Source organism: Humulus lupulus, chromosome 4 (assembly GCF_963169125.1).
Source record: "Humulus lupulus chromosome 4, drHumLupu1.1, whole genome shotgun sequence".
NCBI lineage: Eukaryota > Viridiplantae > Streptophyta > Magnoliopsida > Rosales > Cannabaceae > Humulus > Humulus lupulus.
The window spans coordinates 44,094,168-44,110,306 of NC_084796.1; the positions used below are offsets into that span (position 1 = coordinate 44,094,168).

Here is a 16,139-nt window from a genome sequence, read left to right on the forward strand (position 1 = left end):
ACTTTGAATTGAAACCTGCACTAATCAACATGGTGCAGCAAAATCAGTTTGGGAGTTTAGCTACTGAAGACCCTAACATTCACTTGGCCATATTTCTGGAGGTATGTGCCACAATGAAGATGAATGGCGTTACTGATGATGCCATCAGATTGCGTCTCTTCCCTTTCTCCTTAAGGGATAGAACCAGGAGTTGGTTGAAATCTTTGCAGCCTGGAACAATTACAACATGGGATGAGATGGCAAGAAATTTCCTGATTAAGTTATTCCCTCCTTCCAAGTCAGCCTAATTACGCAGTGATATTGGGCAATTTCGACAGTTAGAGAAAGAACCATTCTATGAGGCTTGGGAAAGGTTTAAGGACTAGACGTTGCCCATGGCATGGTTATCAAATTTGGATGCAAGTTCAAATTTTCTATCAAGGGTTAAATGCTCCAACACGAACAATAGTTGATGCTGCTGCTGGGGGTGCTCTATTAGCCAAGACAGCTGATGAAGCCTTCACTTTGATGGAGGAAATGGCTACCAACAGTTATCAATGGCCCAATGAGAGGTCAGGCCCAAGGAAAGTTGATGGGTTATATGAAGTTGATCAGATGACAGTCATGCATGCCCAAATTGCTGCTTTACAAACCCAAATGGTTGCTCTGTCAGCGGAAAATAATCCAACGGTTATGGAGAGTATAGCAGCGGCTGCTGCAATGCAGGGGCAAGATACGAGTCCAGAACAAGCCCAGTTTATGGCAAACTGCTCCTTCACCAATAACTGCAGAAGCAACAACATGCCTAATTATTATCATCCAGGATTGCGCAACCATGAAAATTTCTCTTATGCTAATAACAAAAATGTGCTGCAACCACCTCCGGGATTCAATTCTCAATAGCAACAAGAGAAAAAGCAATCATTGGAAGACATTTTGGGCACTTTTATTATGGAGTCTAACAAGAGGTTTGGAAAAAATGAAGCAAGACTCGACAATATAGAAACCCATATGACTAACATGGGTGCTTCAATGAAGAAAATTGAGACTCAAGTGGGCCAATTAGCTATTGCTGTGAATTCTAATAAGAAGGGAAGTTTTCCTAGTGACACTGTGGTAAATCCAAAGGAATCATGCCAAGTAGTTTCTTTGAGAAGTGGTAAGGTGCTTGATGAGGGTCATGTTCAAAGGAGAAAGTTAAGCCAGTGGTACGAGAGGTAGACAAGGAAGAGCAAGCCAAGAAGCAGAGTGGAAGTGACAAGACTGACATTAAGAAAGATGGCCTTCCAATGTATCAACCTCCCATTCCTTACCCTCAACGATTTCAGAAGAAAAAATTAGATGAACAGTTTGCAAAGTTTCTATAAATATTCAAAAGAATTCACATAAACATTCCATTTGCAGATGCTCTTGAGCAAATGCCAAATTATGTGAAATTCATGAAAGAAGTCATGTCAAAGAAAAGAAGATTATAAGACTTTGAAATTGTGAAGCTAACAGAAGAATGCAGCGCCATTTTACAGAAAAAGTTTCCTTAAAAGGTGAAAGACCCTGGTAGCTTTACTATACCATGCACTATTGGAGGGTCATCCTTTGACAAGGCATTATGTGATCTTGGAGCGAGTATTAATTTGATGCCACTTTCAGTTTTTAAGAAGTTGGGGGTAGGAGAGGTGAAGCCCACAACCATTACTCTTCAATTAGCAGATCGGTCACTTACTTATCCTAGGAGAGTGATTGAAGACGTATTGGTTAAGGTGGACAAATTTATTTTTCCCGCTGATTTCGTGGTATTGGATATGGAGGAGGACCATGAAATCCCCATTATTCTTGGTCGTCCATTCTTGGCTACTGGAAGAGCTCTTATTGATGTACAAGGTGGTCATCTAACACTGAGGGTTAATAATGAAGAGGTTAAATTCAACATATATCAAGCACTAAAGCAGCATGACAATACAAGCACATGTCACCGTGTGGATTCTATCGAGGTAGTAGCAGAAGAGACAATGAGAAAAGAATTATGTGCTGATCATTTACAACATTGTCTTCATTATAGTATTACTCAATCTGATTTGGAGAAGGTGAATGGTGAGTTTGTGGGTGATGAAGTGGTTGAATGTGTGATGGCTCTTAGTGCTATTCCCAGTGCTATTGGTATTCATGTTGAAGAAACTCTTTGTCAAGTTAAAGAAGGTGAAGTTGAGAAGGAAGTAGTGGGTAAGCAAGATTTGAAACAACTCCCAGATCATTTGCGCTATGAGTATCTAGGAGAGAATTTCACTTGCCCAGTGATCACTTCATCAAAACTCTTGGAATGTGAAACTGAAAAATTGCTAAGAGTTTTGAGGAAATATAAATCTGCAATAGGATGAGCAATTTCATATCTGAAGGGAATAAGCCTAGTTGTTTGTATGCAAAAGATTTTGTTTGAAGAGAATTACAAGCCCTCCATTGAGCATCAAAGAAGATTGAACCCAGCCATGAAAGAAGTGGTGAGGGCAGAAGTTTTGAAGTTGTTGAATGCTGGGATTATTTATGCTATTTCTGATAGTAGTTGGGTTAGTCCTATGCAAGTTGTACCTGAGAATCAAAAGGATGACCATGTTCCGGAGAATGAAGAGGGGCCAATGAATATGGATGTTCCTTTGGCTATTGGTGGTCCAGTTGATCTTAATATGCAATACTCGCATGACATGATGCGCTATATTGTTCAACAAAACACAATAACTCATAATTATTTGGCTGCTTGGGGGGAATATGAGCATAATCAGGTTGATCAGCTAAATTTTTTGGTGGCTCAGTGGACATTGAACAGAGGACAGAATAATTATTTCGCTTATCCTCCTCTGTTTCATGGGATGCAAGAACCACCACCACCACCTCCTCCTTATTAGCGAGCATGGACTGTTTGTAAGTTTCCTTCCTTTTCTTTGTAGTTAAACATTGGGGACAATGTTTGATTTAAGTTTGGGGGAGGGACTTTAAGAAAGTTTTTTTATTTTATTTTCATTTTCATTTTGTCAATATGTGATTAGAGTCGAGTTGTTGTGAGTCGTGTTTGAGTCAAATCAATAATAAAAGTTAAGGATACGTAATGAATGCTATGTACATAAAGTTAGGAAATAAAACCACTTTGCATCCGTGTGCTTGATTTTTCTGCTGCCATGATTGACTAATACATGAGAAATGATTGAACTTTTTGCCATGATTGTTAAATTTGTGCTAATTGATTGTGTTATGCATGTTAAATAGGATTTGTGGAAAGATTTGGTTGATTGCTCTAGAATTTGTGTTACTTGTTATTTGAGACGAAATCATAAATAATGTGTGCTTAAGAAGAAGATGTAGGCAATTTTGTTTGGTCCGTTTGAGCCTTTCTAGCCAACCCGAGAAAAAATTTGTATCTTTAGTCACCGTAATTAAGCCTAGGCCTATTTTTTTTTTAAAACCCCAAATTGTTGAAACTTAACAAAAATCTTATCAAATATCCTAACCAAAATAATATCATGAGCATACAAACATAATTTGGGATGAGGTTTTGTAATGGAAAGCATTTTGGGTTTTCAAGAGAGAAAAGATGAATGAGAGAAAGTTTCTTCTTGAAAGAGAAAAAGAAAAAAAAAATATCATGGAGATACACTCCCTTAAGGAAATATATTGTATACACAAAGTTTGGGGGAGTGAGCTTTGAAAAAAAAAGAGATGAAAAAGAAATATATATAAAATAAATAAAGAAGAAACGAAGAAGAGAAAAAAAAAAGAAATATATATATATCTCATTCATGTCAAGGTTGTTCAATGTGGGTGTTGAGGATTTATGTGTACATGGTTGTTTGAGAGGTTAGTATGCTTATGGTATTAGTGCCTAAATGACTTTCTTATCTACCTTACCTAAGCCATACATTGTAAGCCATTAAAATTCTATTGATTCTTAAGCATGCGTTGTTTACATTAGTGGAGAATAACGAGTAATGCAAACTTATGGAATAATATTGATTGTGGTATGACTGTGAGAATTTGATGTGCATAACTATGTCAATTGCTTGAGTTTTAATCACTATGGTGAATAGTTAAAGGATGTGAATGATGATTAGTTGATTATGGCAGTGGTTGAGATTGAAAATCTGGATTGTGTTGTTGGGAAATTTCTGAAGCTTTATGTAAGCATGGTATTCAAGAAATTGATGCTTGAAGGTTATTGTTGGTTTGATTCGCGTTGTGTGAGTGTGTTTAGTTGTTATTTAGTGTATGTTTTGAGTCGTTACTCGAGGGCGAGTAATTGTCAAGTTTGGGGGAGTTTGATAAGTGAATTTTAGATTCACTTATTCGTGTCATTTTATATCTAATTTGTAGGTGTCTAAGTTGTTTTGTTTGGTTTTATGCTTGTGTTGTGTATGTGTAGGGTCCAAGGAGAAGTGGTGCGAAGTTCATACAAAACGGGAATGAAATGGAGAAAAATGAAAAAAAAAGTGAAATAAGGTTGTAGCCCCTTGTTCTAGCGCTGTAGCCCTGTCTTGAAGATTCAGCATTCCAGAATTTGCCTAGGCGCTGCAGCGCCATCATCAGGGGATGCAGCGCAATTTCTTACTTAAATTAGGGCTACAACGCCATCATCAGGCGCTACAATGCCTAACTATTACAGAGAGCATATATTTGGCCTTCCAGTAGCGCAACAACGCCTAGATCCGTACGAAAAATTTAAGTTACGAATTTTGAAGGGCAAAAGAGGTCTTTTTGAGGGGTTATAAAAGGAAAAGCATAATTAGGGTTCTAATGACGTTTTGGAGGAGATTAGACCTGGGATTACATGCTTGGAAAGGAAAAAGGAGGCTAGAATTCATCAACATCAACATCACCATCATTACATCTAGTTTCTTTCTTCATCCTTTTATTTTAGTTTTTAATTATGAACAACTACATTGCTATTGTGTTTAAGTTTGTAATGGAGAATTAAATTCCTTTTGTGCTATAGTATTAGATGGATCTATTTTGATTATTGAATTAAGGTTTCTATTATTATTATCTTTATGAAGTTCTTCTTGTTTGTTCATATCTTCTTGATTTAATTTTCTCATATTAATGTTTGGCCATCATTATTGTGAATTGAGATCTAGGATTTATGCTTGAGAAAGATAAACTTAGATTGGACATAGGAAGATTTGACATAGAGTGATTGTGAGATTGAGAGATTCCTTGAACTCTATGAATTTGGCTTAAAAGAATTTTTGCTTAATGACTTCTTGATTAATTAATAGCGAATAGAGATATCATATTGATTAATTGAGATTAATTGCATTTATGCTTGAGAAAGATAGATGCATTATATTAGAATTCTAGAAATTACAAATGAGGAGAACTAATTAGGATAATAAAGAAACCATGGTTCATAATTAATATAGTGAAATCATTACTCTAGTACATTTATCTTTTATCTAATCAATTTCCAAGATCATTAGCTGCCATTATTTTGCTATTTCATTTTCTTTATTTTATTGTTTGAGTTATTTGTGGAATTTTCTAATTAAAATTATAGACTTAAAAAGTTATAGTAATTGGTGAATTAAATATTGAATCCATGTGGGTTCGACATCCTTTAAATTAAAACTATATTGTAATACACCGTACACTTGCGGTAGAAAAATCTGTACCAGAAAGCTTGTCAAACCAAGCATGTGGTGCTTGTTTGAGACCATATAATGCTTTGTGTAACTGACAAACTTTCGTTGGATGAAGTTTATCTTCAAACCCCGGAGGTTGTGTCATATACACTTCCTCTTGCAAATCACCATTGAGGAAAGCGTTGTTGACATCTAGTTGACGAATAAACCAACCTTTTGAAAGAGCAATACTCAACACAATCCGAATTGTAACCGATTTCACAATTGGACTAAAGGTTTCTTTATAGTCAAAATCTTTTTTTTATGGAACCCTTTAGCAACAAGTCGATCCTTGTACTTGTGAATGGAACCATCCGGATGCTCTTTTACTTTGTACACCCACTTGCAGCCTATTGGAGTTCTTCCAGCAGATAAATCCACCAAAGACAAAGTATAATTTGTTTGGAGAGCATTAAACTCAGCTGTCATAGCATCATGCCAATGAGTTGTCTGCATAGCATCTTTAAGATTCTCTGGTTCAACTGAAGCAATGTAAACTTTGGGCTTGTGGATCCCATCTTAAGCTCTAATGACCATTTGGTGTGTATTAGTGCCTGCAAGAACAAGATTAGTATTCATGGTAGTATTGTCAGTGGAGACAGGAGTAGATATTAAAGTATGCTAGGCAACATTATCAACATGAGGCTGTGAGGACGAGGAAGCAGGTATAGATGGGTTAGCTTGAGGTGGGGGGGATGAGACATAAACTATTGGAGTGGAAGGACTAGAGTGATTTGGGGAGGGATTTATGGCTGCATTGGATGAAGGTTCAGATTGGGGAGCAACAAACATAGTTGGAGGCTTGGCAGAGGGCAACTTTGGTGATGATGGTGATGACGAAGACAATGAGACATGTGAGGAGGCAAAGGGAAACAAATCCTTTTGAAACAGAATATCCCGAGAGAGATACAAACGCCCTTCTTTGGAGAGACACTTGTACCCCTTGTAAGTCAAACACTAACCAAGAAATGTACACGGGGTTGACCTATAATTGAGGTTGTTTCTGTTATAAGTTCTGAGATTAGGGAAACAAAGGCAGCCAAACACTCTAAGTTTTGAATAATCGGGTTTGACCTGAAACAAAACTTCAAGATGAGAAACATTAGTAAGTACAGGTGTTGGCATACGATTAATCAAGAAAACAACAATCCTAAAGGCTTCATCCTAATACTTTAAAGGCATAGATGACTGAGCTAACATGGTAAGACCACTCTCCACTATATGCCTATGTTTACGTTCGACAATACCATTTTGTTCACGTGTATGTGGGCAAGAAAGCCTATGCATAATGCCATGAGTTTCAAGAAAATGTGTAAATGAACGATATTCACCCCCCTAATCAAATTGAATGGCTTTAATTTGACAACTGAGTTATAATTCAGCTTGAGTTTTAAACTTGATAAAAGTGGGTAAAGCTTCAGCTTTGGTTCTTAGTAAATAGATCCAAGTATGTCTAGAAAATGCATCAATAAAGCTAATGTAGTATTTATAGCCATTAGAGGATGTTACATGGGCAGGACCTCATAAATCTGAATGCAAGAGTTGTAAAGGTTCTGTATAGACAGTGGTAGAAAGAGGAAATGACAGCTTATGATGTTTACCAAGGCAACAAGAATTGCACAAATCTAAAACATTTTTATTACTGAATTGAATGTTACAAGAATTTAGTACAGACTTTACAATCTTTGTGGAAGGGTGTCCTAGGCGATTATGCCATAGAGTAAACACACTAGGAGAAACAAAGGATGAAGTGCTTAAACAAGTAACATCATCAAGTTCATGACAGTTTGCGTGAGGTGAAAAAGAACTAGCAGATGAGGCAAATGGTGAAGATTTGGCAATTTGAGCAAGTTAAATGGGGTTAAATCGATATAGACCCTTGTGGCGTCTCCCAACTAGCAAGATCTTTCATGTAGCTTGGTCCTTCACACAACAAATATCATAGTGAAATTCAAAAAATACATGGTTATCTTGAGCAAATTGAGATACACTAAGAAGACTTTTGGTAATTTGTGGTACATGAAGTAAGTTGCGTAAGTAAAGAGGTTTGGGATGCAAGGGAGAATGAAAATAAGATTGCTCAACATGTTTAATATACAAACATGTACCATTACCCAAGTGAATTTGTTCTTCACCAAAGTATTCAGATGTGTGAATGAGATTGCTGTGGTCTGGAGTAAGGTGATGGGTTGCGCCTGAATCAGGGTACCAACTACCATCTGACACAGTTTCAGGCGTAGCTAACATAGCTTGCATATCACCACTTGAAGGATTTTGGGAAAAATTCTGGAAAGATTCAGGACCATGAAATGATTTGTCAAACAAGTAGAGGCAAGTTTTGACATTGTGACCTTGCTTGTGACAAAGTTAACACTGAAGTTTTTGTCCCCAAGAGTTGTAAGAACCACGATCAGCACCTGGGTAACTTTGAGCACTTCCAAATGGAGAAGGAGGAGTACCACGAGCAGTGTAGGATGAACCACGACCACCTTGGTTTGGGAATGACGGGGAATTCCCAAATTGTTGAGCATTATACCCATATTGAGGATAGTTGCCTCTGGAGTATCCACCACAAGAACTGCCATTCAAGAACCCTCCACGAGAACCAGTTGGACGGGACTGAGAAGCAAGATTGGCCTTTGCAGTAACAATATCAAGTTCCTTAGCTACTTTATCAATCCGAACTTCTTGAGCCATCAAGAGAGTTCAATATCAACTACAGTATAGGGATCAGTTCGGGTGTTAACAGAGGTAATAAAAACTTCATAATCTTTGGGTAAGCCATTAAAAATGGCTTCAATATGATCTTGTTCAGAAGTAACATGGCCTATGGAGGCAAGAGTATCAACAATGGTTTTATCTTGAGAAGATATTCACTTAAAGAACTAGTAATGAGAGTATTGCGAAGAAGAATTCGAAATTGACTTATCTTGGCTCGATTTTGAGAGGTATAATAATCGGAAAGGGTAGACCAGATCTGAGCTGTGGTGTCTCGACCAATCATTTGATTGGTCATTTTCTCAGACCTCGATGAAAGAAGCCAAGTGATGAGTAAACTATCTTGTGTCTCCCAATCTTGATATTTTATACTCGGACGATTTGCAGCTTTATCGGCATCGGTCAAGAACTTTGGTGGAATGTTGGAATCATCCAAGAACTTGTGCAGTCGATTGCCTCGGATGGCATGAAAAACTTGGTGTTTCCATGGAAGAAAATTATGATCATCTAATCGAATGGAAAAGGTGTGGGAGAATTGAAAGAGACCTATTTTTGGAAGAGAAACAGTAGCGAAAGTAGTTTGTGAAGAGGCGCCATTGGTTGAATTTGAAGCTTGAGCCACGGAAGAACAAGAAGAAGAAAGATCGAGAAAGACAAAGGGTCAAAGAGAGGGCTCTGGTACCATAATAGGTTTCTAAGCAAAGAAGTATGAACTGAAAAGAATGTGTATTATTGACTTAACTGATTAAAGAAGGATCAACTCCTTATATACGAGCACTAGAAAAGAATTAGTTACAACTGAAAATAGAATTAAGTTGTTAAGCAACAACTAACTAACTAATACAAACAGTAGTAACCAACTAATTCAGCAGCTACTCCTTAACACTTAGAAATCTACTATAAACATTTATTGTATTATGTCACATTTTAACATAGTTTTTTCCTTCTTTATTATAAAAAATAAATATTTATATTAAGAAACTTAAAAATATAATATAACAGCATTCTTCTTACTACAAAGGAGTAACTATATAACATTCTCATTCGTGTTTCATTACCCTTCAAAAAGGTTGAAATGAAAGCGATCACAACAAGACCCAAATTCAAACATTTTCCCTCGTTCCCTTTCTCTTCTTCATCAACTACATTGTCCGCCATAACCAAACCAAGTCTTATCAGAATCCCTTTTGACCATCCAATCCCACAAACACTTTTTCAGCTACTAAAGCAGCGTCCTCGACTCCCTCAGCTTAAGCAAATCCATGGCAGAGTTTTCACCGTGGCACTTTCATCTCACTCTTCTTTGACCACCTCTCTTATTAACTGTTATCTCTCTTTGAAGGACCTCAATAGTGCTAGAACACTATTTGATGGCTACCCTTCTTCTTTGGCCCCCACTCTTGTATGGAACCTCATGATTAGAGCTTATTCAAAGTTACACAACTCCCAAGAATCCATTTTTCTTTTCAGTCAAATGCTGACCTCTTCTTTGCCTGACAAGTACACGTTCACATTCGTGCTCACTTCCTGTTCGCATCAGATATCTTCACACCATGGAGAAATATTTCATGGGTTGGTGGTGAAAAATGGGCTCGAGTCTGATTTGTTTGTGGGCAATGCGGTGATTAACATGTTTGCTGTTTTTGAAAGAATGGAGGACGCCCGGAAAGTGTTTGATGAAATGTCTGAGAGAGATGCTTTCACGTGGACTAGTCTTTTACGTGGGTATGCGAAACGTGGAGAGATTAGCAAAGCTTGTGAACTGTTTGATGGGATGCCATTGCGCAATGAAGTGTCGTGGGCTGTTATGATATCCGGTTTTGTTGGCTGTGAGAGGCATATTGAAGCTCTCGATTGTTTTCATGACATGTTGTATGAAGGCAAGGTGAAGCCTAATGAGGCTATCCTTGTTTCAGTTCTGTCTGCTTGTGCTCATCTTGGTGCTTTAGATCAAGGGAAGTGGGTACACAAATATATAGATGCTACTGGAATCTCATTTAGCAATAATATAGTTACTGCTCTAATTGATATGTATGCAAAGTGTGGAAAAATAGACCGAGCAAACCAGGTTTTTTGTAGAATTCCCAAACGGGATGTCTTTAACTATACAAGCATGATCAATGGTTTATCAATTCACGGACGTGGTAAAGATGCTGTTCAAGTTTTCATTCAAATGTTGGTGGAAAATGTTATGCCCAATGGCATTACAATTCTAGGACTACTAAATGGATGTAGTCACTCAGGTTTAGTAGATGAGGGTTCTTCAGTTTTCTTCCGTATGGAAAGCTCATGGGGAATCACTCCTAAGATAGAACACTATGGGTGCTATATTGATTTACTTGGCCGCGCTGGGCATTTGGAAAGGGCGTATGAAGTTGTCAAGAGTATGCCAATGCAACCTGACATAGTTATATGGAGGTCTTTGCTGAGCGCTTGTAAAATCCATCGTGATGTCAAACTAGGGGAGCGAATTTCAAGGCAGATTGAGCTGTTAGACCATAATGGACAAAGTGAAGGCAAGGTGCTTCTCTCAAATTTGAATGCCTCTCTTGGTAAATGGGAGAGAGTTGCAGAACTGAGACATTTGATGGGTGAGAAAAGAAACCAGTCCAGCCCGGGGCATAGCTTGATTGAAGTCAATGGAGTAATTCACGAGTTTCGAGTTGCCGACCGATCACATCCTCGGATTGCACAGATTCAAGAAAAGTTAAGTGAAGTTCTGAAACGGGCTCAATTAGGAGGCTATAATTCTAATACAAGTCAAGTTTCCTTTGATTTGAGTGAAGAAGACAAAGAGCAAGCAGTCACAAACCATAGTGAGAAGTTAGCCGTGGCTTTTGGGCTAATGAGTACCGAGCCTGGGACTTCAATTAGGATTGTTAAAAATCTAAGGACATGTGATGATTGCCATTCAGCTTTGAAGGCCATATCCCTAGTTTATAAGAGAGAATTAATCATCAGAGACCGTTCTCGTTTCCACACTTTCAAAGAGGGGACATGCTCATGCAATGATTATTGGTAGTTTTCACTTTTTGTAATATAATCAAATCCAAGTTGAATGATTATTACTGATATGAGAATTACCATGTCTGAGGCTGCTTCTTATGTACCAAGCTGGAAAGTTATTTCAGAAAATAATAAGATTTTATCCATTGAGGTTATAAAAAGGAACTACTGTAAAGGCTAGAATATTAAGAAAGTATATACTGCATCTCGAAGCAATGATCTAAAATTTCAGGTGATGTGTTCAGAATACAGACAACTCTTACGTGATGCTATAAGTTTGTTCAACAGTGGCAAACATCAGATGGCCCGCAGGAAAGATCATTATGTATTATTGTTGGAATCTGAAGAGACCCAAATGCATAATTGACAGAAGTTTCATGCTTAGAAAAAGCTCTCTGGTGAGCTGGTCTGGATTGTCTTACTCTAAAAAAGTTGCCCATTAAGTGGAGCAATATTCCTAAAGTGATAAAGTTAATAACAAATGAAATGGAAAAAGGGAAATAGAGGCAAAAAAGATGGTATCTTTAGCTATGTTAGCCTCTGTTTTTCTTGCTCCTGGATGCTGAAGGCAAGAAAGAGGAATATTATAAAGGAGAAAACAAAATGGCACGGGTATGAGAAGTTTCTGCTACTTCCAGCGCACTAAAAAAAGATCTTTTTGATGGTGTCTCTCACTCTCTTACTCTATAAAAGGTCAAAAAAGCAGTAGTACTACAATTCTAATGATTGATTACAGGTAATCTTGCTAATTTTATGGCTCTCTTTTCTGCTAAAAAAAGCATACTTTGTGCTAATGAATGCGTTATATATCATGCATTATGAAGATAAATTCTCATACTACTTTTTCTTTAGGGCTCTGCCGTTTTGTCCATCATGACTGCGTGCATGCATGATAGACACCTTTTCTTCTAATTATTATTACTATTCACTTTTTTATTATTATTATTATTTTAATTCTTACTGCACTATCAATAAGATATTTGTGGCTTTCATATGATATTTGGCACTAGGCTTAGCTGAAACAAACTTCGCAGTGTTTACTGAGTTTTCTTGGAAATAAAAAACTGACAAAGGCTTCCTATGACATGTTATACGGTTATTTGATAAAATTTAATGTCTAGTCCCACTTATTCCAATCTAAATTAGAATATATGAAAATTCTATTTAATTACACCAATAATAATATATCATGTTATACTATGTTGGGCACTATAAGGTACCTTGTAGCAATACTTGAGTAACTAGAGGCATTATTTATGAGTCTTTTGTTTGTATACTTTGGAAGTTTATTAGATTAATAATAAAATATTTATACCACTATTAAATCACATTTGCTTTTCTGAAATTGATTGTATTAAATTATGTTAAAATATAAATGTATTGTTGATTGAGGAATTTTTAGGGGAAAGATACAATAACAAACTCAGAAAGACAACTCATAAGGATGAAGCATATCCTCTCTAACAAAAGGGGCAGCCATAGAGGAAAAAAATATATTCAATATATTTAATATAAATTGTTAAATTTGAGCATTTATTTCACATTTTTGAGAATTATGCATACCAAGTTACGACAAGTAAGATTATTATATTACAAATACAAATTTAACACTATTATAACTATTATTTTTGTAAATTGGATGATTTAGTTACTTTCTTTTCTTTCAAAAATCACTTTGCCAATAATAATGACACATCCAATAGAGAAATATTCCATAAACTCTTAGGGTGCATTTGGGAAGCCACCCATTAATTGGAACTAGTTGTAATTTAGAGTAATTACTCATTTTAGCATGTTTGTTTGACCATATAATTAGACAGTAACTATGTAATTTGAGGTAATTAAGGAGTCTTAATTACACTCCAATTCTCCTAGTCTCCCTTGAGAATTTGGTGTAATTATATTGTGTAATGACTAATTACTATCAATTATAAATAGTATTACTATATAATATTATTTTTCTGTATAATTAGTAACTGTTTTACCAAACATGAAATTCATAAGTAATTACCACTTAATATTCAAACACACCTTCTAATTATAGGACCTAGTAATTACAATGTTTAGTTTACAACTGAACTTTTGTTTTTTTTTTGCCTATGCTTCCTTATTATAACATGTACATCAAAGTATAAAGTTTGAGCTATTACTATTAGAAATTAATGATATTTATAGGTCTTGAATAATTTGGTGGTTTTACAGATGTGGTTTCAGACTTTCAGTGCTCTTATCCAAAAAGAATACACTTTGCACAAGTCAGTACTCATTTATGATCTTCAACAGTGTTTCATTAGAAAACACCTCTAATCTGATTTGCTATATTTTTGTCAAGATTGAATTTGCAACCTTTAAACATTGTAGAGCGAACTATCTGGATTACAGTTTAAATGTTCTATTTAATCGAGGCTCAATATACACAAAAAAAGTTAACAAACTAAAAGGACAATAATCCAACCATGAGATGAAAGGCAGTATCGTTTTTCTTTCTCAAAGTTGCATTTCAGTGTTTTTTAGGTACAAAACCCCATCATTTTGATTAATGTAAGTTGGATACTGAATGACACTCTTTCCTATGCACAACTATTCAACTCTCACGCAGATCAGATCTGCAACCTCAACAACCGAGTTTTTAAGACTCCCCTCATCTCACTTACTCAGTAAGTACTTGAGTACTCTTCTGCTCTGCAGCTGCTTCTACTATCTGCCATGCCAGTCTCCTTGGATTGATAAAACGACACTAAATTGTTTGTCGTTTTAACAATTCAACTAGAAGGGGAGGTATGGTTTCTTCTCATCTGCAGGTTCGGAGTTGCACCTTCTGAGATGCTATGCAATGAGGGTTGCCATGTTCTTGGCCTGCTGGCTATGGCAGAGGGTGTTCCTGATGATGCTGATGCTGTCCTTGGTCGGTGTCTCTCATGTTTTATCACCTGAAAATATTTAACACAAACATAGATCAGAGCTGGGTTTTTTTTTGTTTTTGTATATCTTTTTCATATTCACGAATGAATAGTGAGTTAAGGAATATCTGACTCAAAATCCTTCAACTGCAATATTAATCTAATCAATCATATTATTGATTCTTTTCATTGATTTACTAATATATTAGCACAACTTGAGAGAGCTGGAGTATCTTTTTTTAATTTATTATTAGGCCGTTACTAAAGGGAGGACTAATTATTATCCCTGATATTATGCTGATTCATGAATAATTAAATTTAGACCTCAAAATAAAAGTTTCTTGTTTATTGTGTAAACTTTCTTAAAAATGCTTTTTAGTCAGAAACTTAATTGTGGCAAATAAATGCAGGAGTTTAATTTCAAGTAAAACACAGAAGATGGGGTTGATGAAGAATTAAACTTATATATTGAAAGAAAACTTCAAGCTTTGAACAACACCACGAGGCATCAATCTAGAGAAATTAAGACTCGATAATCAAATAAGAAAAATATAAACTTTTTCCAACGAAAGCTCACCTGGTTGTTCTTGTCCTTTGGCACTGAACCTGGTTTTTCTCTTCCAATAATCTCTACTCTCATATCTCCATCTGACTGGCTTCTCTTCAACTTTGCTTGTTTCTTTGCCCATAATCCTTTCATAACCTCTGCACCCCACAAACAAAAAACAAATTATAATCCAAACCCACCAGCCAAAAAAGAAGAGAAAAAACATAAGATAACATTTATATAGAACAAACCTTGAGTTGTGATGAGTCTATAAACTTGACCAAGAGCAAGAGTATCAGTTGGCCTGAGAAGTTTGATGCGTGTCAACCTGACAGAGCCGGTGCCGGTGCCCGTGCCTCCGGTCCCGGCACCGGTGCCGTGATCACTCTTGGTTGTGGTGGTGGTGGTACTACTAGCACTATTCTTGTCAGTGTTCTCACCGGGTGGTTTTGTGGGACACAAAGTGGTGGAGATGAGTAGAGCAACATAGTGACCTGGGTTCGTCTTCATTATCTCACTAGCACTCACAGGACAGTACAATTTCTCTACTTTCCCATTCGGGTGTTGTATCACCAGTGTTGCTGCATCAATGGCTTGACAATTTCCCATCTCTCTCTCTCTCTCTCTCTCTTCTGTCTTTCTCCAAAACCAGAAAAGTTGAAGACGAAGAAGATGGTAAGGCAGAAGAGGAGGGTGTTGAGCTAATGAAACAAGCTCTTTATAGCCACACTGCTCATTTACTCCAATTCTACTGACCAACTCTCATCTTTTTATCTTTAATTTTTCTTGACGAGGTTATTTTGGTAATTTACGAGTTGACATGTGAGGACACTATAGTCACTGAAAAGTGCTGACGTGGTGAGATGTGATTGGTCGAAATGAAGGAACAGAGAGTTTGATTTTAGTTGTTGTTGTACGAAACGGGTCAGATACGTTACATACTTTTGGTCTACCTCAAGTCATCCACCGCCCGTTAAATGCTCATCCATAGCGTGCTCTCTCTCTCTCTCTCTCTCTATTCTTTCTCTCTCTGCTTTATGGCCTGCGTTTGCCACGTCATCATTTGAGAGTTTAATCTTAAACCGTTACATGTCTACGTGGCTCAATTACTAGTCTCCAATCCCACGCTGTCAAAAAAAATGCTAACTTCACCTTCACGCCCCTTCTTTGCATGTGTTCACGCGCCACTAAAAGAAAATACATTTTGATCTATTTTTTATTTTTAATGAGAGTAGAATAAAGGATTGTAAGAGATTTATTTTTTTTGAAGGGGTTATAAGAGATTTATTTGAATTTTATTTGGTTTTGTAATATATTTATTTTAAAACTAGA

General features: G+C 36.6%; 2 protein-coding genes and 1 long non-coding RNA gene across 3 annotated transcripts; 1 reads left to right on the forward strand and 2 right to left on the reverse strand.

Moving 5' to 3' along the window:
- Positions 1 to 5,539: 5,539 nt before the first annotated feature.
- Positions 5,540 to 9,069, reverse strand: LOC133830375 (uncharacterized). Its single transcript, XR_009892026.1, has 2 exons — positions 7,751 to 9,069; positions 5,540 to 7,559 (listed from the first exon to the last, which is right to left on the reverse strand). It is a non-coding gene; the product is annotated as an uncharacterized LOC133830375 (long non-coding RNA).
- Positions 9,070 to 9,429: 360 nt separating this feature from the next.
- Positions 9,430 to 12,620, forward strand: LOC133832129 (pentatricopeptide repeat-containing protein At5g66520-like). The gene has a single exon (XM_062262513.1). It carries the CDS (start codon positions 9,430 to 9,432, stop codon positions 11,374 to 11,376), a length of 1,947 nt encoding a protein of 648 aa, XP_062118497.1. The 3' UTR covers positions 11,377 to 12,620.
- A 1,116-nt stretch (positions 12,621 to 13,736) lies between these two features.
- LOC133830376 (uncharacterized) lies at positions 13,737 to 15,549 on the reverse strand. The gene is made up of 3 exons (XM_062260349.1): positions 15,059 to 15,549; positions 14,838 to 14,965; positions 13,737 to 14,290 (listed from the first exon to the last, which is right to left on the reverse strand). The coding sequence occupies exons 1-3, from the start codon at positions 15,414 to 15,416 to the stop codon at positions 14,123 to 14,125; spliced, it is 654 nt and encodes a 217-aa protein (XP_062116333.1). The 5' UTR covers positions 15,417 to 15,549; the 3' UTR covers positions 13,737 to 14,122.
- Between the last annotated feature and the right edge of the window lie 590 nt (positions 15,550 to 16,139).